Consider the following 26,222-nt stretch of genomic DNA (forward strand, 5'->3'; position numbering starts at 1 on the left):
GAGGGGGACGACAGAGGATGAGATGGTTGGATGTCATCAGCGACTCAATGGACATGAGTTTGAGCAGGCTGCAGGAGTTGGTGATGGACAGGAAAGCCTGGCGAGCTGCAGTCCATGGGGTCGCAAAGAGTCGGACACGACTGAGAGACTGAACTGACTGAACTGAGTCATCTGGAAATGACTAAGAATAGGTTAAGACAACACTATCATGTTATGCTTGGGTTCTTAGATAAAAAAACATTTGGGAAAGATTTAAAGTGTAGGTAAATAGATGAATTTTACCACATTTGGGACAGTAGTAGGCTCTAAGCATTACAGACACTCTTGACTTTGAACAGATGACTTTTAAGCACATATAAAGTAGACAGACTTCCCATATACTTGAAGAATGGTATAGTAGTTCACTGCCTTTGAATCTGTGGATTACTTTTATATATGATGTAAAATATCTTAGATTTACAGAAAACAGGGGATGCTTCTTGAATTTGGTAGTTTATTTTGACTGGAGTAGATTGAATATCATTAAATTTAGTGTTTTATGAAGGTGTTGACACTGATTTCTCATACTGCTGAGAAAATATGTTGTACATTTTGTAGAGTGCAATTTTAATATCCAAATCTTTTGATCTCATTTGTATTGGGTACTAAAACCAAGTTTTCACTTTTGTTTAAGGTGAGAGACAAATTAACTACTGATTTCTTGCTTACAGGCGGAGGTTTGATCTGCAGAATCCATCCCGAATGGATCGTAATGTTGAAATGTTTATGAACATTGAAAAAACATTGGTTCAGGTAACTCAGAAAATTTGATTGTTAAAACTTTTTTCCTTTAATATGCTTTTAATTCTGAGATTGGCTTTATTCTAGCTCAAAGATCAAAGGGAGAAAAGTTTCCTGAAATCTATTATTGTATTATTTTTTTGAGTTTTGGGGATTAGAGCTATAAGGTATGACTGTGTCATGACTATATCATTTATAGAATATTTTTCTTAAAAATAGTAAAATAATTCATAATATTTTCTTTAGTAATTTCACTAATCCATTATTTAGATCTTTCATATTTAATATAAACATTCTTCCATCCTAGTAGTCATTTGTTTATACAGTCATTTTGTTTGGATTTGTTTCATGGTTGTACCATAAATAGAAATCTTATTTCCCCAACTAGATTATAACTTGGAGAAGAGAACACTTAATTTTCTTCTTTTCTTTCTTAGTGTTTTTACTGATAAGTAATTTTTAATAATCACTGAGTTAACCTTTGTGGGGAGAGGGAACTGGCAATTCTGCTGGGTATTATCATTAATTTAATTCCTGAAACTTTTCTCATGGGCTCTTAACTTAGAGAAATAACTGAGCAGTTTTTGTATCTTCACTAATTTTTGGTGATGGTTTGGGGAGTTAATATGCATGTTTTAATCATTGCTATTCATAAGATGAGAAATGGGGGGAAAGAGCTGTAATTCAGTTTTTATATTTTAAGTAACTTAAACGATAAGCCAAAATGGGCATCCCTCCCCATGTACCCCCCTCTACCCCCCACCCTCAGGTTGGGTGAAAATGCTACATGAGACTTAGACTTTCAAGTCCAGGTAAAATTGACTAGGATTAATTTATCAGTATAACACCTTAATGAAAAGTATGATGAATTTCTCTAGGTCATGGGTCTTAGCAGTTTTTTGATCAGTGAATGGCATTAAGTAGCCTGCTGAACACCTAGGTTTTGTATTGAAATAAGGCTTTTACATACTGCAGCAAAGTATGTCTTCCTATTTTAAGCAGTATGGCTTTGAGTGTCAACTTTTGTCATTAAGGTAAATGCATAAATAATGTGACATTATTTCAAAACTAAGAGAATTTCAAAATGTATTCTTTTTCCCTCAGAGCAATTGTCTGGCCAGACCCAACATCTACCTCATTCCAGACATTGATCTGAAGTTGGCTAACAAATTGAAAGATATAATCAAACGACATCAGGTAATATACACGATCACTTCATAAACATTGTGTATATAGAATTCTTGTGAATCTCAGCTATAAATTATATCTTTTGATTTCTGTATATATATAAGCATAAAGTGAAAGTTCCTCTCTTTGGGTTCTTATAGTCCCAGATTTTCTTCTCTCTCCCTTTGTCTCCAGTTAGCCTAGAATAGCATTTTCCCACCAGCATTATTGAGATATAATTGATGCATAACATTGTGTAAGGTGTCCAATGTGATGCTTTGATATATGGATGTTTCCTGGAGTAGCATTTAATAAAGTCACTGATGTGGATTCATAATAGTCTTACTATGAAATATGTCTTTTTAGAGTTAGACCAGTGCACTGTGCATCCCTGTAATTACAAAGTCAAACAGTGAGAGCTGGTGACACAGTCATTGGTAGGAGGAGATCAAATATTACTTTAAGCAAACCTGCCTCTCCCCCATTATATATATTGTATTTATATTTGTAGCTTTGATAAAATGACTGGGAGATTCTGTTTTCTCCGCAAACTTCCCTTCTCTTGGTTTACCTGTACCAGTGCTATCTTCTCACATCTTCGCTTCCTTTCTCTAACTTCATTGTGGTGAAGACCTTGGGTATTTATGCATGTATAGGTCTCTGACTACATGTGTGGCTAAAGTGAAGTCACTCAGTCATGTCCAACCCCATGGACTGTAGCCTACCAGGCTTCTCCATCCATGGGATTTTCCATGCGAGAGTACTGGAGTGGGTTGCCATTTCCTTTGGCTAAACTGAAAGCAAATCTTTGTCATGGTAAACTAGCTGAGGACACTCAAGATCATTTTTTGAAGCACCATCACTTGAATCACAAAGTTTTACCACATGTTAGAATTGGTTGAGAAACCTCATGAAATAGCTGTTTGTTTTTTTTTCCTGCTACAAGAGAAATTGCTGGTTGAATTATATTTTAGCATTTAGTAAAGTTATCTTCTAAGTTCTCAAAGTAAATATTGCTAATACTGCTTTTTTTTCAATTAATTTTTATTAGAGTATAATTGTTTTACAATGTTGTGTTAGTTTCTGCTATATAGCAGAGTGAATCAGCTGTACATATACACGATATTGTTGTTGACTTGCTAAGTTGTGTCTGACTCTGTGACTCCATGGACTGTAGCCCACCACACTCCTCTGTCCATGGGATATCCCAGGCAAGAAGACTAGAGTGGGTTGTCCTTTCTGCCTCCAGGGGATCTTCCCAACCCAGAGATTGAACCTGTGTCTACTGCATTGGCAGGTGGATTCTTTACTGCTGAGCCACTAGGAAAGCCCACATATACATGTATCCCTCTTTTTTAGATTTCCTTACCATTTAGATCACCACAGAGCTGAAAATGGCCAGCTATATTTTCTTTTTTAATTTTTTGGCTGCCCTGTGTAGCATGCAGGATCTTAGTTCCCCAACCAAATTGTCAAACCTATGCCCCCTGCAGTGGAAGCACAGACTCGTAACCAGTGGACCACCAAGGAAGTCCTCTGATACTGTACTTCTAAAAATTGGAAATGTAGTACAGTCGTTTTCTTAGCTATAACATTTGTACAAAAGAGAAGAATGATAGGATTGTGCCTTCAGATCAAGCAGTCTGAAGTGGAATTCTTTTTTTTTTTTTAACTAGTATTATGATTTTGAACAAGTCACTTAACCTTTTTCCTTTTAGACTATCTCTTTATTGGAGTGACCAGCAAGTGTAGCTTAATTACAGGTGGAATGTTAGCGGGCATAAACGGAACAAGTTAACCAATGGGTTTCTGCTTTCAAGCTAAAATTATATACTCTTATTGCTCTGAAATCATCCTGGGAAAAGTTTATGTATTTTCCTGCAATTTAATACTGAACATTTAGGTGTCATAGTTCTTAGGAAATCTGACTCAGTGATTGTTTTTTTTTTTTTTTTAATGTTTATTGAATTTGTTACGATATTGTTTCTGTTTTATATTTTTGGTTTTTTGGCCGCAAGCCATGTGGGATCTTAGCTCCCCGACCAAGGATCGAACCAGGCACTCCCTGCATTGGAAGGCAAAGTCTTAACCACTGGACCACGAGGGGAGTCCCAGTGATTGTTTTATAAGGATAACCTCCAGAGAGATAAAAAGAGCTTCCTGGTTTCATAGACTGTTAGGGAAGAGATCTTCCCTAACAGTCGGTGAAAGTAATAAAAAGATCAGATGATCAGGCCTTTTCTCAAGCATTCAAAATGCACTAATAACTCTATTGATTGATCACTTACAGTGTGCCTGTCACTGTTCTTTTGTGTCTATTAACCTAGTCCTAACAAAATTCTTGTAAAAAATGTTTTATTGTTACCACTTTATTTCACAGAAGACACTGAAGCACAAAAAAATTAACTACTTGTCCCATGTCATGTTAAGTGTAGTACATGGTAGAGCGGAGGTGCAAACCCAGGCCTGTCTGATGGACTCTAGAGGCCAGAGTCCTCAATAGTGTGCTCTTCTGACTGTTACCTCACACATTAGATGTTGACATTCCCTTTTTAACCTTTCCTCTGACTGTTAGAAGTGTGCTCTAATACTTCTGGTGATTGAGAATTCTTTGCCTTATTTGGTAGCTATTTCATCTTTACTTGGGTCAGTGGTAAAGAATCTGCCTGCCAATGCAGGAGATGCAGGTTTGATCCGTGGGCCAGGAAGATCCCCTGGAGTAGGAAATGGCAACCCACTCTAGTGTTCTTGTCCAGAAAATTCCATAGAGAGAGGAGCCCAGTGGCCTACAGTCCATGGGGTTGCAAAGAGTCGGGCACGACTGTGCATGCACAAGCACAAGAGTCATTTTTAGATAGCCCTAAATCTGAGAAGTTTAGAGTTTTCTTTCTGTTGAAAATTGCATTATAGTGTTTTCTGATTGTAATATTTAGTAAATATTCATTGTCAAAGACAAAATTAGGTGATACGTTAATGTGCTACTTATACCTGATTTTAAGACTTCTTGTCATTTTTATGGTTTCTATAATGAGCATTTTTTAAAAAGCATTTCTTTATTTGGCCAGGTTGGATCTTGGTTGCAGCATGTGGGATCTTTAGTCGAAGTGTATGGGATCTAGCTCCCTGACCAGGAATTGAACCCAGGCCCCCTGCACTGGGAGCGCAGAGTCTTAGCCACTGGACCACCAGGGAAGTCCCAAGAATGAGCGTTTTTGTGTGTAAGTGACTTCAAGTCATGGGACTTCCCTGGTGGTCCAGTGGTTAAGATTCTGTGATCCCAATGCGGGGAGCATGGGTTCTGTCTCTGATTGGAGAACTAAGATCCTGCATCCCATATGTTCCCCCTCAAAATAATAATAATAAAATAAAAATAGATGATTTCCATGTCATGTTCTAGACTGTAGTATTCTAGCTGTGGCTTAGCCAGAACTTGACTTCAGCGTTCATTCATTGACTTAAGAAGGCAGTAGCATACATAATACTGGAGTGAAGTCAAATGTCCATCTTGTATGTATGTGGCCCCTAGCTTACGGCTCATGGCCTTAAACTTGCATTGATTCACTTCAAGTAACATTGATAATTTGTGATGACTTTGGAATAGCTTGCAAAATTAGTTGAAGGTATTCAAATTACTGATAAAGTTACCCAGAGAGAGAGTTCTGAAGAGAATTAGCCAAGAGTTAGCTAATAAATTAGCATTATTTTCCTATACAAAATATAAACTGTCTATAGATAATTTGCTTTTGTTTCTTCTTGTTAATCACTATCCCTTTCCTTGACTAAAAATAATAAAAATATTATAGTATTAAAATAGTGCTGTTAAAATTTAAAATGTAGAATGCTGCTGCTGCTGCTGCTAAGTCGCTTCAGTCGTGTCCGACTCTGTGCGACCCCATAGATGGCAGCCCACCAGGCTCCACCATCCCTGGGATTCTCCAGGCAAGAATACTGGAGTGGGTTGCCATTTCCTTCTCCAGTGCATGAAAGGGAAAAGTGAAAGTGAAGTCGCTCAGTCGTGTCCGACTCTTAGCGACCCCATGGACTGTAGCCTACCAGGCTTCTCCGTCCATGGGATTTTCCAGGCAAGAGTACTGGAGTGGGGTGCCACTGCCTTCTCCGAAAATGTAGAATAATGCCCTGTAATTCCCAGGCAGTTTGCATCTGGCAGCTCATAGTTTGTTTGTCATGTTTTATTTTTACATTACTTGTTCATTTGCTTTCCAGGGAACATTTACTGATGAGAAGTCAAAAGCTTCCCACCATGTTTATCCATATCCTTCCTCACAAGAGGATGGTAAGTTAGTTTTTGGTTGTGAACTAATAAACTGATATTTCACTAGATTTTTAAGTTAAGTCAAGTGGTTTAAACAATATAACCAGCTTTTTAAAGATAAGAGACTTTTAAGTATTAAATAAATTCCATCGATAATTTAAGTTCATAGGGTTTTTTTTTTGCTGAGTTATGATTAGCAAGCTAATTCTATGACATCCAATTTTCTAATCATTAGACTTATTTCTTTGTTGGTAGTCATTATCTGGTTGTTAAGTCTAAGCCAGCCTTATGTATTAACTTTGTTAATGTTTGCTGTACCTCTTGTGTTCTGCAAATTAAGAGAAATTGCAAGATAGAGGAATATCTCTTGGGAAGATTGGCTTACTGTCTAAACAGGGCCCCTCAGCAATATTTTAGTTTGGTGAATTTATAGTGGTTCATATTTTGATCTTCAACCCTGCTATCATGAAAGTTAATTTTGTCACTGGCCAGAGTTCATTAGACCTATGAAAACTGATTTTGTACCTTTACAAAGATTTGTGCTAACCATTCTTTCAAAGGTTGGAAAGTTGGGAAATAAGCTGTGAGTTAATCAACCAGATTAACTAATTTAGACTGAGAAACAGATCTCTTACAGGAATCAAGTCTCTGGTAAGCACATCATATCCGTTTAGGACATCTATGTGAAAAGCCAAATTATATCAGATTTGAATGACTAATTACCCCATGGTGAGTGTTTTTTCCTGACCAGTGCAGTTATGCTAGAAGTCAGTAACAAAAAGATTACCAGATAATCCCTGTATGCTTGAAAGTTAAGAAACACATTGCCATATAATCCATGGGTCAAAGAAGAAACTATAATGGAAATGGAAAAACTTTGGAGCTGAATAATTATGAAGTGAGTAATAAAGTGTGAGAACATTAAATTATGCAGCTGAAGCTATGCTCAGAGGGAAATTTTTATCTTTAAATGTATATATTAGGAAAAAAGAAAGACTGAAAATTCAGTGGTTCACAAGAAATTTATCTGAAGAATTTAGAGAAACAACAGCAAGTTAAACCTAAAGGAAGAAGGAAATAAATAATAAAGACATGGGCAAAACTTAATGAACTAGAACGTAATAATAGCAAGATGATGAGAAGTATCAGAAACGGTTCTTAGAAGAAACTAATAAGACACAATCATGTGGCATATAAGCGACAGAAAGAAAGAATAATGTCAAGAATGGAAGGGGGACATCACTACAGATCCAATAGATACTCCAAACAGTTGTAAGTAGTTAGATTGGTTGGTTGGTTGCTTGCTTGTGTTTTTGGTGTCAAATGTAGGAAACCATTTCCTAAATCTAGAGTCATGAAGTTTTATACTTGTCTTTCTTCTAACAGTTTTATAGTTTAGCTGTGACATTTAGGTCTTTTCATTATCCGTTTTGATGCAGAAATCTTGATTTGTAACAGTCACAGTTTTAGCTCTGTAACAGTCACAGTTTTAGCTCTGTGGTTATGATACTTTTCTAAAGCATGAAACCTCACTCTGCCTTCTCTGTTTAATTGGTGGTTTCTCAGATTTTTATCCTTTTAGGTAATAGCAATTGGTTTCCACTAGATGGAGGTGGTGAATTAGCTGTGTACATAGCATTCTGTTGTTGGCTAACTCTCCTCCAATAAGGCTGGTATGGAACTTTTAGATTGTGAACTTTTTGAAAAAAATTACCTTTTACAAAAGATTTGAACTGTAATTGTTGTATCTAGATTTCTTATTCATGCTAGTTTTTTCTCCTTGGTTTAACAAAAGCTTGATAACTACATACTGATGGTTGTTTGGTATGTTGCTGTCAGTAGTTAGAGTAATTGTTAGGAGATAGCATTTTAATTTTAATATATTGGAAGCTGTTTTTTAATGTAAGATGTGCTTCTTCACACTTAGTGTTTATCTTAGAGTAGCTGACAAGTCAAGGTTGACTCAGCAAAGCTCTGTGTTGGGCTCATTTCATATACAGTTTGAGGTAGCTATGGATGATAACAATACCAGCCACAGCACATTACAACCATGTTGTAAAACTCTTGCAAATGCAGTATGCCTTTTATATAGATTAGTTAAGTTTAAAATAAAAGGTGATATTTAAGATATTAGTAATATTTTAAATATGGTATGCTAAAAGGGGCACAAAATAAAACCATAGAGGTAATAAATTATGAAATTTGAGGAAAATAAAGTGGCAAAGTTTGAGTATCAGGATAGTGGGAAATAAGAGTGAGTAGGTGAGAGAACATGAGTCTGATTTAAAGAGTTTTGTTTTTATTTGGTGAGTGAAGCAGAGGGTAAACAAATTCTGATGGTTTGGTGAAGAAAAACATGTAGCTATTGGCTGCAGTAGGAGAATTTTCCTGGGAGCCAATTTCTAGGATACCTGATAGAAGGAAACTGGTTAGAGAACAGGATCCATTGGGAAAGTCTCAATTAAATTGCTGGATGAAGGGATATGTTACCACTGGATGGGATAAATCTACATATCAGGAGAGCACAGGAGATAAGTCAGGTGGCAAACGGGGATGGTCCATATCTTTAACAGTCAAGGGAAGATAAGGAAGGCATTTCCAAATAACAAGAGGTGGGCAGTGGAATTTTTCTACAAGAAAGTCAAGCCTGATACAAGGAAATAATTGATAACCTTTGAGAATGAAATTTCAGTAACTTGCAAATGAGAGCAAGTTGTAGAGTTGGTGGAAGATCACCATTGCCCCAGAATGTATGGCAGGGAAAAGAAAGTAGAGATGGTTTGGGTTGTGTCTTTCATTGGTGGCTTTACAATATATTTCTGGGCAGAGCACATAGTTAAGACCTGGTAGGGGTAAAGGGATTGGTTTAAGAACACAGGTTGAATTACTGCTTTTAGCAGAAAGAATGTATACTTCCTCAGAGAAGAAAAGAGAATTTTTTAAAATTGAGAGATACTATTTAGAAGAGAAAAACAGGCTAAATCTTATTCAAAATAAATTATTTAGATAGAAAAACCCCTTAAGTTTTCTTATCTGTTCTTAATTCTTTTTGTTCTCTGACTTGATAATTTTAAATGACTAGTTTTTAAAAACTTTTTAAATTTTATATTGGAGTATAGTTGATTAGCAATGTTGTGTTCGTTTCAAGTGTACAGCAAAGGGATTACATTATACATACACATGTATCCTCAAACCACCAGTTTTTGAGTTTGCTTTCTTTCTTCTGATTGGCCAAGTCTGACGTTGAACCCCTCTAGAGAATTTTTCAGTTTCGTTCTTATAATCTTAAACTCCAGAATTTGTTTGGTTCTTTTTTTGTGGTTTGAATCTCTCTGTTGATATTCTTATTTTGTTCGTACATTGTTTTCCTAGTTTTGTTTAGTTGTTTTAAGTGTGTTCTCTTGTAGTACTTTGAGCTTCTTTAAAATGATGATTTTGAATTTGTCAGGTAATCCATAGATGTTTGTTTCTTTACGATTGACTTTTAAGATTCATTTCATTCCTTTGATTGGGCCTTTTCCCTTGTCACTTCCTGTTTTTTTTTTTTCTGCTGTGTTTTGTGCATTTGGAAAAAGAGCTACATCTCTCAGTCTTTATGGCCTGGCTTGGTACAGGCAAAGACTTGCACAGATCAGCTCAGCTTGAGACCTAGCATCCATCAGGCAGTTTCTGGGCTTGAATATATGATTTCTCAGAGAGCTTTGCTAGTTTCTCTTTCAGGAAATTATAATCTCTTGCTCTCTCTAGTGTCTGTCTGCCGTACCACAAGTTTGCTGTTGCTGCAACAAGCCAGTGAGTGAATTCTTTGATTTGTGGGTGCCCAGGCTTTCAGAGTATGCTGGTTTCCCATCAACACTGAGTTAGTTGAGACAGAAACCTGTCCTATAGGCTTCATGGTATTAGTCAGTGAGCTGGGGCTATTTCCTGTTGATGTTGGCAATGAGAAGCCAATTTTACTTAGCTGATTTCACTTAGTTTTTCTCTTCTGCTGTTATGTGAGATTCAAGCAGCCTATCACCTCATTAGTCCCTTTTTAGTATTGGAAACGAGTTTTTTAAGCTACCAGAGTTTTCTAAGCTACCAAAGGAATCATAACAAGTACTGAAATGCAGATATGATTCAGCTATGATTACATCAAAAAGAATCATCTGATTGTGTACATGTGAACCTCTTTTTGTTCTGGAAACTTGACAGTATCTACACTGTGTCATATTGTTTACACTCTTGTTGGGTGGGCTAAATTAACGGGAAGTCATTCACATATAATCAAAATAGTATTATTGCTAAAGCTTCTGATACAGCACTATGAAGTGCTGTAGGATACCAGAGAAAGTGAATTTGGAGGGAAAAGAGCAATTGGTAAAACTTTCATCAAGGAGCTGAAGCATGGCTTACACACTGAAAGATGTGTCATAATTGCGAAGCTTACCAGAAAAAGGAAGGAGAGGTTCTGTGTGGGAAAGGAAGCTGTAAAGAACATAGTGGTCTTGATTTGGGTGGATCTCTTCAAGAAAATTAGAGATATCAAGGGAACATTTCATGCAAAGATGGGCTCAATAAAGGACAGAAATGGTGTGGACCTAACAGAAGCAGAAGATATTAAGAAGAGGTGGCAAGAATACACAGAAGAACTGTACAAAAAAGATCTTCACGACCCAGATAATCACGATGATGTGATCACTCACCTAGAGCCAGACATCCTGGAATGTGAAGTCAAGTGGGCCTTAGAAAGCATCACTACGAACAAAGCTAGTGGAGGTGATGGAATTCCAGTTGATCTATTTCAAATCCTCAAAGGTGATGCTGTGAAAGTACTGCACTTGATATGCCAGCAAATCTGGAAAACTCATCAGTGGCCACAGGAGTGGAAAAGGTCAGTTTTCATTCCAATCCCAAAGAAAGGCAATGCCAAAGAATGCTCAAACTACCTCACAATTGCACTCATCTCACACGCTAGTAAAGTAATGCTCAAAATTCTCTAAGCCAGGCTTCAGCAATACGTGAACTGTGAACTTCCAGGTGTTCAAGCTAGTTTTAAAAAAGGCAGAGGAACCAGAGATCAAATTGCCAACATCCACTGGATCATCGAAAAAGCAAGAGAGTTCCAGAAAAACATCTATTTCTGCTTTATTGACTATGCCAAACCCTTTGACTGTGTGGATCACAATAAACTGTGGAAAATTCTGAAAGAGATGGGAATACCAGACCATCTGACCTGTCTCTTGAGAAACCTGTATGCAGGTCAGGAAGCAACAGTTAGAACCGGACATGGAACAACAGACTGGTTCCAAATAGGAAAAGGAGTACGTCAAGGCTGTATATTGTCACCCTGCTTATTTAACTTCTATACAGAGTACATCATGAGAAACGCTGGGCTGGAAGAAGCACAAGCTGGAATCCAGATTGCCGGGAGAAATAGCAGTAACCTCAGGTATGCAGATGACACCACCCTTATGGCAGAAAGTGAAGAAGAACTAAAGAGCCTGTTGATGAAAGTGAAAGAGGAGAGTGAAAAAGTTGGCTTAAAGCTCAACGTTCAGAAAACTAAGATCATGGCACCTAGTCCCATCACTTCATGGGAAATAGATGGAGAAACAGTGGAAACAGTGTTGGACTTTATTTTTTTGGGCTCCAAAATCACTGCTGATGGTGATTGCAGCCATGAAATTAAAAGACGCTTACTCCTTGGAAGGAAGGTTATGGCCAGCCTAGATAGCATATTTAAAAGCAGAGACATTACTTTGCCAACAAAGGTCTGTCTAGTCAAGGCTATGGTTTTTCCAGTGGTCGTGTATGGATGTGAGAGTTGGACAGTGAAGAAAGCTGCTGCTGCTAAGTCGCTTCAGTTGTGTAAGCTGAGCACCAAAGAATTGATGCTTTTGAACTGTGGTGTTGGAGAAGACTCTTGAGAGTCCCTTGGACTGCAAGGAGATCCAACCAGTCCATCCTAAAGGAGATCAGTCCTGGGTGTTCATTGGAAGGACTGATGTTGAAGCTGAAACTCCAATACTTTGGCCACCTGATGCGAAGAGTTGACTCACTGGAAAAGACCCTAATGCTGGGAAGGATTGGGGGCAGGAGGAGAAGGGGACGCCAGAGGATGAGATGGTTGGATGGCATCACCGACTCGATGGACATGGGTTTGGGTAAACTCCGGGAGCTGATGGTGGACAGGGAGGCCTGGCGTGCTGCAATTCATGGGGTCGCAAAGAGTCAGAAACGACTGAGCAACTGAATTGAACTGAACTGTGACAAATAGGCAGATGAGTGGGAGGAGGAGAGTATTTTACTGAAGTAGACAGTTGGTTTTATCAAGAGTGATGGATAATAGACCTAGAATCTAGTAAGTCTGAATAACCACTGGAAAACCTCCCCTTAATAAGGAATTTTTGGAGGAGCTTCTAGCAAACCAAAAACTCTAGGTAGAAATTAAGTCCAAGAAATAGTTTATTCATCTCTTCTGTCAGATTGACTAAAGTTTTTTCTTTTTTTCCCTTTCAGAAGAGTGGTTGAGACCTGTGATGAGAAAAGACAAGCAGGTGTTAGTGCACTGGGGGTTTTACCCCGACAGGTAATGTCGACATGTCCTTAGACCTGGTATAAACAGTTTTGTCAGAGTTATTTATATATAGTTTTGCTTTCTGAGTAGTAACAATTTTGTTGATTTGTTTTAGTCAGTGAACTCACTTCTTTTGAATATTCTCTTGCTGACTTTTGTATTTATTAAGTTATTGAGTTCAGTGGAGTTCACAGGCTTTATTTATCTTAAACTGATAAGTTTGCTGTGTTTGTCAAGACAGTCTTTCAGTAAGGTATTAGATTGCTAATTTGGATTTGTTTCCTTTAGGAAATGAATTTTTCTTCTGGGTATTTTAATGACTTGTTTTATTTATTTTTTAAAAATAGGCCATTTTATTAAAAAATAGGTTATTTTATTTTTCAGTTTATGGATTCCTTATTAAGAATGAAATTATGTGTAAAATGAAGCATGTGCCATAACTCATACTGTATTTCAGTATCAAAATGTTTATTAATGTTATAAACAAGAACAAATGTCAGTGAAAATAGTGGCTCTTGTTATTTAATATTATGGCTGCATAGAGGGCATGTAGGAAAAGGATAACCTTTCACGTCCTTTATCTTAAACCTGTGGTAGAGCTGTTCAAGTGTTCATTTCACTTTCGTCAAGTGACCAGACTCTCCGTTGTGGGCTTTTCATGTCAGACCAGTCTTCTTTCACCTGTATCCACATCCAGCTTTAGCCTTTGCTACCACATTTTTGTTAGCAAATCCAAGACATCATTTCAGTATTTCAGTCATAAATATTTTAGTATGCATTTCTGAAAGATAAGTTGTTTTTGTTTTTTTTTTAAGAAATAAGCACAAAGCCACTGTCAAACCTAAAAAATTTCAGGGAATTCCTTAATGTCAAATATCAAGTCACTGACACATGATACATTTGATTAATTGATAAGATTGATGTTTGTTAGAATTATAATTTAAGCACATCTTGTGTCGATTTATTTCTTAAGTATTTTTTCAGTTTATGGGTTCTCCCTGTGTCTTCACCCCTCCTTACAGTGTATTACTCAAGAAATCGGGTTGTTTGTCATGAAGATTTTACCACACTGGGATTTTTTATGGCGTCACTGTGATGTGTTTGAACATTTCTCCATTCTCTGGGTCTAGAGTTGATCAGAATCTATTTCAGTTTAGGGAAGGAACAAAACTTGCATAGATGTATGTTCTTCATCAGGAGACATATGTCTTGGTTATGTGGTGTTTTTAAGTTAATCTGTTTGAGTGACTTTATTTTACTTGTAAATATATTTTTTTGAGAAAGAAATACATTTTTTGATATCTTTGAAGAACAGTTTTTATACAAGTTGAGTTAATTAGAACAAGATCAAGTTAGCTTGCTTGTCTACCTTTTCTGAACTATAATTGACCACTTAACATGAACTAACATATTTTTAAATAATAATATTTAGGTAAATTCTTTCTAGAGAACATTTCTTATCTCAAGGCTTTAGATATTCGCGGCACTATTAAACTTTTCAACATTATAAGAACTATTACAGGAACTATTGCAGTTTGAAACACTTAGGTGGAAACTCAAATTTATGACAAGCTACATAAAGCATAGGATTGAAACAAATTTTATAGTTAATACTTTATAAGAGATGTTAGCATTTTTGCTAGCCTTTTGTTTATATATCAAATAAATTGTAATGGCTAGCTCATGTCTTATCTTCTCAAGGGACCTTGTTAGTTCACTTTCTTTAGTAGCTTAGTTGGTGCCTTCACTTCTTGTGTAACATTTTCTCATTAAGACTTAAAGAATGTAAGATTTAATCACTATCATAATCTTCACCTGTTAATTATTTGGCAAAGGAACTTTCTTCTGCCAGTTCATGTTTAAATGTTCCTAGAAAACTTATCACAGTGCTGTTTATAGGTATGTTGAGCTGTACTTGTTCCAATTACTTTTGAACTAACTTTTGAGAAGTGGCTAAAGCCAGCCAGTGCTTGTTACCATATTTATATTTCATTTAGTTGTGACTTAGTTTTATAATAATTTATTGGCCAATATAGGATCATTGATAAAGTAGGTAACTTAGTAGGTAATTTTATACTTACTTCAAAATTGTAGCAGGTGGGGGGGTAATTTATATTACTGAGTTGGATTTCACTGATAAGAGAACCATTGAGCAGAGACATGTGAAGATAGGAGGGAGTGAGCTAGATGGATATCTGGGTAGTGAGGAGCATATGGAAAGGGTATGAAGTGGCCCCCGCCTGGTGTATTTAAATCACGCTACTAAAGCCCCTGTGGGTTGAGTATAACATGAGTGAGAGGGAGTACTAGGAGATGAGGTCATAGGACCAGATCATGAAGCTTTGGGAAACTAGTGTAAGGATTTTGACTTTTAATTAATTCTTGAGTTCAATGCAAGTTGGAAGGTTTTAAACAGTGAGTAGTGTGGCCTGACAGTTTTTAAAAGAAACTGCTCTGGTTGTTCTGTGAAAAATGGAATCCCAGGGGCTTTGGACCAGAGTGGAAGTGTGAGAAGTTAAATAGATTCCAGACATAATTTGAAGGTGGAAGTGGTAGAAGTTGTTGATAATTTGATTATAGGATATAATTGAGAGTGAAGTCAAGGATATCGTCCAAAGATTTTGGCCATAACAACAAGAAAAGTGGAATTGGGATTTTGGTTAGGTCATGTTGTTGGGGTTGGGATGGCATTATATGTTGACTTCTGAGTGGTTTGGAAGCTTTATTTGACGTGTATTGAGAGATGTGGAATTGGCAGTTGAATTTATGAGTCCAGAGAAGAGGGCAGATAGGCAGATACAAGATTTCAAGTCGTCAGTGTGTGTCTGAAGCCGTAGAACTGCATGAGATGATCATCAAGGGATTGAATAGGTAAGAGGATTGTTCCAAAAACTGAAACTTGGGGCTTCAGTGTTAAAGAGGTTTGGGAGGAGAGGAGGAACTAGCAATAGAGACAGAGGAGAGGCTAGTGTCTAGAAGGAATGCCAGATAATAGCTCTGTCTTAGAGGACAAGTAAGGGACATGCTTTGAGGAGTGGTTAACATGTTAAAATTCTGTGCACAGAGGCTTAACCTTTGGGTTTCACGACGTGAAGATGACTGTAGACCTCTGCAGGAGAGTTTTCTTGTTAGAGTGTTAGAGACAAAAGAATGTGATAATTTGCTATTAGTGGATCCTAATAGTATTTCTAAAATGTGTTTTTACGTCTAGATCAAACTGAATGAATTTGGGTTCTAATTTCTTTTTCCATTTTTTTATAGCTATGATACTTGGGTCCATAGTAATGATGTTGATGCAGAAATTGAAGATCCACCAATTCCAGAAAAACCGTGGAAGGTGAGAGATCTTTTTTAAAACAGAATTTTTAACAAAGTAAAAACAAAATGTACTGTTTCATAAGTTAATAGCTCTTCTTAGCTGTTCTCAACAACAGTGTTTTAAAGAGATACATACAGAGTGATTACCTTTCTTTCTTATCATCCTGTTAAGAGATACCTATGGTCTTGAAGACCTCATTATCCAGATCTTAGATCGGATGTCTGCAGTGATGTTTGAGGAGACCTCAAAGCCAAGTTAGACTGTGGTTTGAGATATTGAGAAAGGAGTGTTAGAAGTGGAGTTGAACATCGTTGATGCTGTCATTTAGGAAAGCAAGGAGCAGTGCTTGCATGACTTTTATACAGACTTATCTTACTGTTCATTTCTATTATAATGGTTTCAGCTTTTAACGTGGAAATAATTTTGAAAGTTGCAAGAATAATACAAAAGCAAAGCACTGTTTTATGTTCTTCTTCCAGATTCCCCTCTTATTAATTATTGAAATAATTTATTACTTGATACAGGGCCCATATTCCATTTTCACCAATTGTCCCATTGATACACTAAGCTTTATAGTATATTTAAGTTTTTACCCTGATCCAGGATCCAGTTCAGGATCACACATTACAGTTAGTGGTTACATCTCTATTCTATTTTAATCTGAAACTTTCAGCTTTTTTTTTCTTCTGTGACATTGTCATTTTTGAAATACATAGGTTAGTTGTTATAGTTCTAGAATGTCCTTGAATTTTAGTTTGTATATTTCCTCATTATTATGTTCAAGCTATGCATTTGGGGCTACAGTATTCCATACCTAATACTGTATCCCTCTCAGTGCATCATACCGGGGACCTCATATTGTCCATTTTCCCCATTATGGCTGATAGTTGGATCATTTGTTAAGATACTGTCTGCCTGGTTTTCTCACTATAACATTACCATTTTTCTCATCAACATTTAAGATATTTTATAGGGAAAAACTTTGAGAGAGCAGAAATATCCCTTTTTTTAATTGAATTTCTGTCTGAAGGTTTGCTCATCCATGAATAATTTCTGTGACTGATGCCATCTGTTTGCAGGTGGCATTTTGCAGTGGGGACAGGTCTCCCATTCTCCCTTGATGTGTGTCTGTGCTCTGCATGCACTCACAGAACACTGACAGTACTACTTCATTTTGATGAATTATCTGAATTTGGCCAGTGGAAACTCATTAAAGCTGCCTCCTATGATCTTTTGGCATTGTTTGATTCATTTTTGCATACCTCGTACCTTCTGGAACAAAAGATGTTCCAAACTCTTTTTGTAATGTCCCTATCCCAGTATTTTTACAGGTAGCTCTGTTTTCCACAAGTGATTATACATGGTTTTTAGTGACTTGTATATAGGATAAGCAACACTTGAATTGGATCAAAGTGTTATATTTTAGACCTGGTTCAGCCTATTTCCAATTGTGTGACCTTCAGAGAAACAGCCTTTGAGCTTTAGCTTTCATGTAGAGTTAGCAAAAATTACTTTTTGTTTTAAATAAACTTTTAATTTGGAAATGATTTCAAACTTACAGAAAAGTTGCAAGAAAAAGAGTAGTACTTGGCATACCTGTATACCCTTTATCCACATTTGCCTGTTAACATTTTACTCCATTTTTGAGTTATCATTTATATTTGATACTTGCATATAAATATTTTTTCCAAATCATTTGAGGTAAAGATGCATATGGAATGGGTCTTTATTCCACTAAGTGTATGTTTGCTAGGAATAAGGGATTCTCATACATAAGCACAGTACAGTTGTCAAATTCAGTACATTTAACATTGACAATATTTTAGTCTACTGTTCATATTTCATTGTTGCCGCTTGACCTGGTAAGTTTTTTAAAATAAATTTGTATTGGAGCATAGTTGATTTTCAGTGTTGTGTTCTTCTGTACAGCAGAGTATATATTAGTTATACATATATCCAGTCTTAGATTCTAGTCCCATATAGGTCATTACAGAGTATTGAGCAGAGTTCCCTGTGTTATACAGTGGGTTCTTATTATCTATTTTATGTATAGTAGTGTGTTTATGTCAATCTCAGTCTCCCCCCTTTCTCCCTTGGTAACCATGTTTGTTTTCTTCTGTGACAAACAGCTTTGTCACTTTTTCATGAATTCTTCCACTTCTGGTGTTTCTTCTGTGTAGTGCCTGTTTCTACCTCTTGCTTTTTTCCATTGCATTGTCTTTTTCTTTGTGGATGTTATTTAGATATTCTGCATAATAATATGCATGGTTATGTCACCAGTTACTTGCATTAAAAATAGATTTTCCTAGTAAGCTTAGCTTTTTGTTTTTCAGTACTGAGGTCATCTTGATATTTTCCTATATCATCTTTAAAAATTATTCTTTAGTTTTGCATTTTGTATGTAGATCTTTAATCTTCTTGGAATTAATTTTTTAACATGTTATGATGTAGAAAAGATTTTTTCCTGATGTGGTGTTAGATCAGCTCTCCATTCAGGGTGGGAAAATATTGAACCTGGATTTCTCTCCCAATGATCCATGCCATTTCTGTCAAAAGTAAGCTTTTATACAAGTCGTGGTTTGTTTCTTGACAGAAGTTTAATTAGTTGATTTGTTCTGAGTAGTACTCCCACTTTTTTCTTCAGGAGTCTCTTGGGTCTTTGCTCTTTTGTATTAAGAATCAGCTTGTTGAGGTCTATATCAAACTCATTGAAGTTTTGATTGGAATTACGTTTAATCTATAGAACAACCTGGAGAGAACTGACATCTTTACAGTATTGAGTCTCTCAATTTGTGGAAGCAATTTATCTCCCTATTTATTTAGATCTTTTCTATCAGTAAAGTTGTATAATTCTCTTCAGATTTCACTAATCATCTCAGAATAATCATATAGTAATTATACTCTTTGAAATATTTTTCCTCTACTAAGTCTTGTATATGGAGTGCCAGTTGGATAAAACTATGTTTCCCTTTGACACAGATTGGCAAATTATATCCTCTTGGGTAAATTAAAGCCACCTGTTTTTGCATATAAAATTTTATTAGATCACCAAACCCATTTATTTATATATATATTCTGTGGCTGATTTCACACTATAGCAGCAGAGTTGAGTAGACCTAGAAAACATATGGCTTGCAAACCTAAAATGTTTACTATCTTACCTCTCAGTGAAGCATATCAATTCCCTCTATATTTGTGTTGTCCCATTATCTTCAGGGAAGATGATTTAAAAAAACAACAACAAAAACTGCCTTTAAATGTAACTTAAGAGGTTATTCCAAACCATTCTCTCATTGAAAACTTGAAAAAAAAAAAAATGAACTGTCTTCTGTCATGTAGAATGTTGAGTTTTAAGCCAACTTTTTCACTCTCCTCTTTCACTTTCATCAAGAGGCTCTTTAGTTCCTCTTCACTTTCTGCCATAAGGGTGGTGTCATCTGCCTATCTGAGGTTATTGATATTTCTCCTGGCAACCTTGATTCCAGCTTGTGCTTCATCCAGCCCAGCATTTCACATGATGTACTCTGCATATAAGTTTAGAACTTATAAACTAAATCACAAGTTTAGGACTGGGCTTGATAGCAGTTTACCATAGTATCACTTTATAGGTAAGGAAACTGGGCTAGTTTTATGTAAGATTGTACAACCTATTATATTATTCTGATGCTAAGGTATTTTTATGAGAAAGATTAATAGAACATAGTCGTTTAAGAGCTTAGGCAGAACTCAATGCAAATCCAAGTTTTCTCTCTAGTAGGGTAAAGTAATTGGGCAGGTTACTGACACTCTGCCCCTTTTGCTGATTGGAAAACTGGAGAGACTAACCTGCATTGCTTTAGAGGGATTAAATGAGATCATATTGTAAGGTGTTTGTAAGGTGTTCAGCAGAATGACTGGCACAGATGATTGTTTGTTGTCCATACTGTCCTAACATACTTTCTCAAGAGAATTCTACCAAGGTCTTCTGGATAGTAAAGAATGTACAAAGTGAATCTTCTACTCTGCCTTTAAAATATATATATTCTTCTCAGTACTTTGAAAAACTATTAAGTTTTCAAATGCTGTGACATTTGAAATTTATCTAAAATTTCTCTTTTGTAATTACTTAGAATGTTATTGAATGTATAAATATAGAGACATCCTTTATGCATAAGGAAATGATTTTCTTGGGCCTTATGTTTTTGTCACTGATTTTTCTAAAGATAAAGATGCCACGATTAGTGAAATGAGCCATATAGTGAAATACGAATACCATATGGTATCACTTATATGTGGAACCTAAAAAAAAAAAAATTTACTCCTAGAAACAGTGGAAAAGTGGATGCCAGGGATTGGGGAGTAAGAGAAATAGGAATACCAGTTTTCAGCTGTAAGATGAATTAGGTCTGAGGAGCTAATGTCAAATATGACAAAAGTTGAAAGCAGTGTATTTTAGACTTGAAATTTGCTGAGTAGGCTTAAATGTTCTCATGTGCACGTTAACACACATGCAAGATAAATATGTGAGATGATGGATTCACTGGGGCGGGGAATCCTTCACAAAGTGTATGTACATATGTCAAATCACAGGGTACACCTTAAATGTCTTCACTTTCAGTTTTCAGTTATACCCTAATAAAATGAAATAAAAAGAGGACATGATTATAAAATTTAAGGGTCTTGATTATCAAAACTTCAGTGCACACAAAACTCATGATGCTTTTTTACTATTTACTCAATCAAAGACATGGAATAAAAATTAGACATGGTTAAGTTGCCACTTGTGTCATTAATAGTCTTATATTTTTTAACTATATGTAATTGAAGCTTTAAGTATAATCAGCTTGTTTCATTTTGAGTACTTTAAAACTATAGCAATTTATTATTTATGTAGCTCTTCATGCTTTGATATGATTTTAGGTTCATGCAAAATGGATTTTGGACACTGATGTTTTCAATGAATGGATGAATGAGGAGGATTATGAGGTGGATGAGAACAGGAAGCCCGTGAGTTTTCGTCAGCGAATTTCAACAAAGAATGAAGAGGTATTTGGTTTGGCACCATTTTTTTTTTCTTGGTGTTTTCTTCCTTGGCCTGTATCTTATCAAATCTTATTAATAAACTCACGTACAAAGCAAGCCTCATCAGCCATCAGGTATATATAAAAAGTTACTAAATGACCATAATGACCATCTCAGGAGCTGGTGTCCCCCAAAAAGGGGCATGACAGTCTCAGAGAGTCATTAAGGTTTAAAGTGGCTCATGCAGTGTGGAAGGTGGTACAACTGATTTTGGTTTCCAGATCTTGAGTATGAATTTTGTAAACTAAATATCATTTTCCACGGGAAAACTGATTTAGTTTTAATATTTTTTAATAACTTTGTTGGGTTTCCCAGGTAGCGCTAGTGGTAAAGAACCTGCCTGCCAGTGCAGGAGATGTAAGAGATTCGGGTTCTATCCCTGGATGGGGAAGATCCCCTGGAGGACGTGTAGCAACCCACTCGAGTATTCTTGCCTGGAGAACCCCATGATCAGAGGAGCCTGGTGGGCTATAGTCTAGGACTGCACAGAGTTGGAGATGACTGAAGCGAATTAGCGCACACAATAAAGTGTAGGCCTTAAGGGTCTCAAAAGTTACAGTTCAGTTCTCTTTTGAGGTGGGGGAACTTGACTGTTAACACTTAATCCTTAAGCTGCTTAAATATTTGTCCATGTTTCCTTATCAGTTACAAGTTCAGAAGTGGGTGTGTCACTAGAGAAACCCTTGAGACTGAGAAGGCTGACATGTGTTCGTGTTGGGTTATGGCATTTTCAGATGGACACCTGTGAGTCCAGAAGTCTATTTTGGTGGTAACACTTAACATTTTTGCTTTTTGTCTTGTATTTTAGTTTTCTGGAAAAAGTCTTGAGACATAACACATTTAACAGATAATTTAGAACATACAGGTCTTTCATACCTATTTTCAACCCTGAGACTTTCTTACTAAAACTGTTTGTCACACACTAAAGATTCTTTATTTTTAAGAAAAAAATATTTAAAGCTGAGTCTTTTTCATATCTTTTTAATTTGTTCCTATTTTCTTTGGACTATGACTTAAATTTTTTTTTTTTTAATTTTACTCTTCCCCCACTTATGTTGTTGTTGTTCATTTGCTAAGTCATGACCCCATGAACTGCAGCACACCATGCTTCTCTGTCTTTCACTATCTCCCTGAGTTTGTTCAAACTCATGTCCATTAAGTTAGCGTTGCCATTAAACCATCTCACTTATGCTTATGTATTTGTTTCTCCTTAATGTATTTCAAGCCGAGTCTTCTATTTTTGGAAATATTCTGATTTCCACACTACATTATTAAATTGGCATATTCAGATCTACTCCTGCTCAGATTTAGGTTGTTTATTTATTCACTTATTTTTAGGGGGGATTATATAAAAACTAATTTAATATCCCCCTTTTAAAATTTAACTTCAGACTATACAATCACAGATGCATGGTTTGGATTTTCTTTAAAACTTCTCTGATCAGGGGATTGTCCAGTGGTTAAGACACTGTGCTTCTACTGCAGAAGGAATGGGTTCCGTCTCTTGTTGGGGAATTAAGATCCTGTATGCCACTTGGTTGTGGCCGTAGACAGACAAAAGCTTCTCTGATCGGCCTGTAAGATAATCACATTCTGAATTTGATGCTACAGAGCTTCTGAAAGGAAATGTTGTTGAAAGGAAAGTTGTAAGGAGTATGAGGGTACCAGAGAACATTGATGTTTAATTGATGTTTTAATCTCTGATTCTTTTTTTAACCTCAGATACAATACTTTGGATCATTTTAGGTGTATTTTCTTTATTATGATCTGTTCTATTAAATGGGTAGTTACCATCTACAGACTGACTTTTGTGTATTGATTTATCAGTATATCTTAACAACTCTGTGCTGTGCTTAGTTGCTCAGTCATGTCCGATTCTCTGTGACCCCATGGACTATATAGCCTGCCAGGCTCCTCTGTCCATGGGAATTCTCCAGGCAAGAATACTGGAGTAGGTTGCCATGCCCTCCTCCAGGGGATCTTCCCAACCCAGAGATCGAACCCAGGTCTTCTGCATTACAGGTGGATTTTACCGTCTGAGCCACCAGGGAAGCCCAAGAATACTGGAATGGGTAGCCTGTCCCTTTTCCAGGGGAACTTCCCGAGCCAGGAATCGAACCAGTGTCTCCTACATTGCAGGTGTATTCTTTTCCAGCTGAGCTACCAGGGAAGCCCATCTTAGAACTCTACTGAGCTCATTTATTAGCTCTGATAGTGTTTTTGTGGATTCTGTTTCCATATGTAAGATCAAGTCATCTGCAAACAGGAATAGTTTTACTCCTGTGGGTTGGCTTTTAAATAAAAAGTTGCAGTCTTATTAGATTTTACCTCTTTTGAATCATCTATTCCTTTTAATGATGAACTAGGAGTAGTTTCTGGTACTCTTTCACATGGTTATTCAGCCAGTCTTTGTATTTCATTAATTTAATATGTGTTTCATATTTTTTCCAGTCGTTATTGTAAATGCTTCCCCTCCCTTCTCTTCCCCCCTTCATCCCCCCCCACCCGCCCACTCCCGAAACACAGAATTTGAACAGTTTTTATTTGTATGGAGTTTGAGCATGTCTGTTTTGTAGCGTTGTTTGAATACCTATAGTATGGCTCTTACATATCTATCGATGGTGTGTCACCTGGAAGGTAGGGAAAGTCTTCTGACTGCTAATGGTCCGGGATGCTTCATGTTGTGCCTTTCATTTACTCTGAGCTAGAAGGTTTGGCATCTTCTTTGTGAAATCTTAGTTTTGGGCAAGAATTTGTGGAAACTGAGGCGTCAGCAAGGCTGGCTCATATTTATTTCCACTTCCTTCTTCCTAGCCAGTCAGAAGTCCGGAGAGAAGAGATAGAAAAGCATCAGCTAATGCTCGAAAGAGGAAACATTCACCTTCCCCACCGCCCCCCATGCCCACAGAATCCCGGAAGAAGAGTGGGAAGAAAGGGTAAGAACTGCACCGTGAAGCAGGAGGCACTGAAAGAGACCCTAAAGGACTTCCCAGATTTTTACATTTACACTGGACATTTGGCTATAGGGAAGTCTAATTTTGACTTGGTACTGTCTTTCTGCGATTTTACCACCTGTCCCATATGTGATCCAAGTGACTTACGGAGGAGTGAACCTCTGTTTTATGTTCTGCAAGGTATAGCAGTGTAGTGCCTTGTTCAGTAAGTCACACTTATACTTAGTGAATCTTGCTTGAGTGGAGATGTTGGTTTCTATTGAATAGGTTCTTGTGGGGATTAAGTGAGACTTTAAAGACCTGGTATAGTTTCTGCACTGAAGTAGATAATAGATAGCCCATAATACATAGTACATATTATGTACATAATAAATGTACATTAAGTAAATACTTAATAATTTCAGGGTTGTCTGACTCAAAATATATTTTAAACAGTTTCTTAAAGGTTACAGTTTAGTTTTAGAAGATGACAGTTTGAAAAATTTATTCTTCTCACGTGAATTAGTTGAATTTCTGTCTATTGTCAAGTAGATCTTCACAGTGCAGACATCTTCTTTCTGTTAGTTTCCTTTTGTGACTTTCTTTAGCCACATTTGCCTTTTGCTGCCCAGAGCATGCCTTGAGTCACATTATTTCTTGAAAGGTTACTTGAAGCATTCTTAAACATGTGGAGAAGTTTTTAGAGAATTTAAGAAACTCTTAGTCTCATAAATAATAATAATGAGTTGGTCACAGATACAGAAAAGATTTTTGTTATTTTTGTCAAGTCACATGTATTTGTTGTTAAAATAGATTATTCTTTGGGGGTTGATGAGGGTAACCTTAGTTCCTAAACTTACAAATTTAGGAAATAAATTTCATAAATTCTGAAATGTACTGTTGATGTTCAGAGATTTCAGAGCTACCTGTAATATAACAACTTTTCCAAGTGTTTTGTGGCCTGAAATTGCTATGTTACTTTTCCTTTTATGGCCTAAGATGGGCTGGTAGGATAGGAGTGGCCACAGAACCAAAATGTTATGTCCAGGAAGCTCGCAGTGGTGGCATTTAGCCTCTGCTGTAAGTATTGTTGTTTATAGTTGCTAAGTCATGTCCGACTCTTTTGTGATCTCATGGACTGTAGCCTGCCTAGCTCCTCTGTTCATGGGATTTCCCATCAAGACTGTTGGATTAGGTTGCCATTTCTTTCTCCAGAATTCTTGCCAACCCAGGGATTGAACCCACATCTCCTGCTTTGGCAGGTGGGTTTTTTACCATTGAGCCACCAGGGAAGCGTCACTCTTTTGAGTATAAAACCCACCACATTGAAGTTCCCAAAATAAATGTATACATGTCCTTTAATGTATGCATCTGCCTTCTAATGAGCAGGACTTTGCTCATTTAAATTCCCCCTTAGAATACTCTGTTTAACCAAAATATCTTGAAACCTGTTTTCCTAACATTTATTATATTCATCTTCCTCACATCTTTTCTTGCTTTTAAAGTATTTTATCCGTCTGTCCCCTTTAGTTTCACAGGCTTAAAAATTTGTCCTATAATTTTTATTTTAAAAATTCTTTTTACACTGTATACCTTCAGTCTCACCTGTGCCAACATGTTGTCCCTGTAGAAAGAGAGCTATGTGCATTCTCTCGGCAGTGTGAGGAATCTGCACTCTATTTCTCCATCCTCATTTCCTTGTCAGTATATTCTAAATTACTGTCCCCAAACAAATTTTTTTTCTTATGCTTTTCTCATCATCCTGAGACATTGCCAACTTTTTAGTGAATTGTTTTAGTTCCCAAGGTTTAGCTTAACTGTTACTTGACTAACTCTCTGAGGGTGTGGTTTTTTTTTTTTGGTCCTTGTATTCCTTTTTGTGTGTCAATACACATCACATTAAATGAGGTAGTTCATGATTTTCATCCTGTAATTCTTTAAGATATCATTCCGTTCTTGTGTGAACTTTAAATAGGCTTTCTTGTGTGTGTTAGTTTTAAAAATAGATGTTGGTTTGCTTGAATTGATGAAAGAGCAATGGCAGTTTTTACAACTTTAAATGTTAGTGATTTTACTGCAGTTCCTGGTGTTTGGATGATACAAAGAGCCAGGAAGAATACAAAAAACAAA

The 26,222-nt window shown here is 36.5% G+C and overlaps 1 protein-coding gene across 6 annotated transcripts in view; it reads left to right on the forward strand.

Annotated features, from left to right (window-relative positions):
* SMARCC1 (SWI/SNF related BAF chromatin remodeling complex subunit C1) overlaps positions 1-26,222 on the forward strand; it is a 122,429-nt gene that overhangs the window by 18,291 nt on the left and 77,916 nt on the right. For all 6 annotated transcript variants that reach the window (XR_014064220.1, XM_081525820.1, XM_081525821.1 and 3 more), the window contains 7 exons: positions 711-792; positions 1,885-1,977; positions 6,172-6,241; positions 12,722-12,791; positions 16,041-16,116; positions 20,998-21,123; positions 23,974-24,095. Coding sequence is in view for 5 of the 6 variants with exons in the window: in XM_081525820.1 (XP_081381946.1) it covers positions 711-792; positions 1,885-1,977; positions 6,172-6,241; positions 12,722-12,791; positions 16,041-16,116; positions 20,998-21,123; positions 23,974-24,095 (639 nt within the window). In the remaining variant the exon portion in view is untranslated. The remainder of the gene's footprint in view (positions 1-710; positions 793-1,884; positions 1,978-6,171; positions 6,242-12,721; positions 12,792-16,040; positions 16,117-20,997; positions 21,124-23,973; positions 24,096-26,222) is intronic.

The sequence above is a fragment of the Giraffa tippelskirchi genome, chromosome 9, assembly GCF_054371585.1.
Source record: "Giraffa tippelskirchi isolate mGirTip1 chromosome 9, T2T-mGirTip1v1.2.pri, whole genome shotgun sequence".
Taxonomy (NCBI): domain Eukaryota; kingdom Metazoa; phylum Chordata; class Mammalia; order Artiodactyla; family Giraffidae; genus Giraffa; species Giraffa tippelskirchi.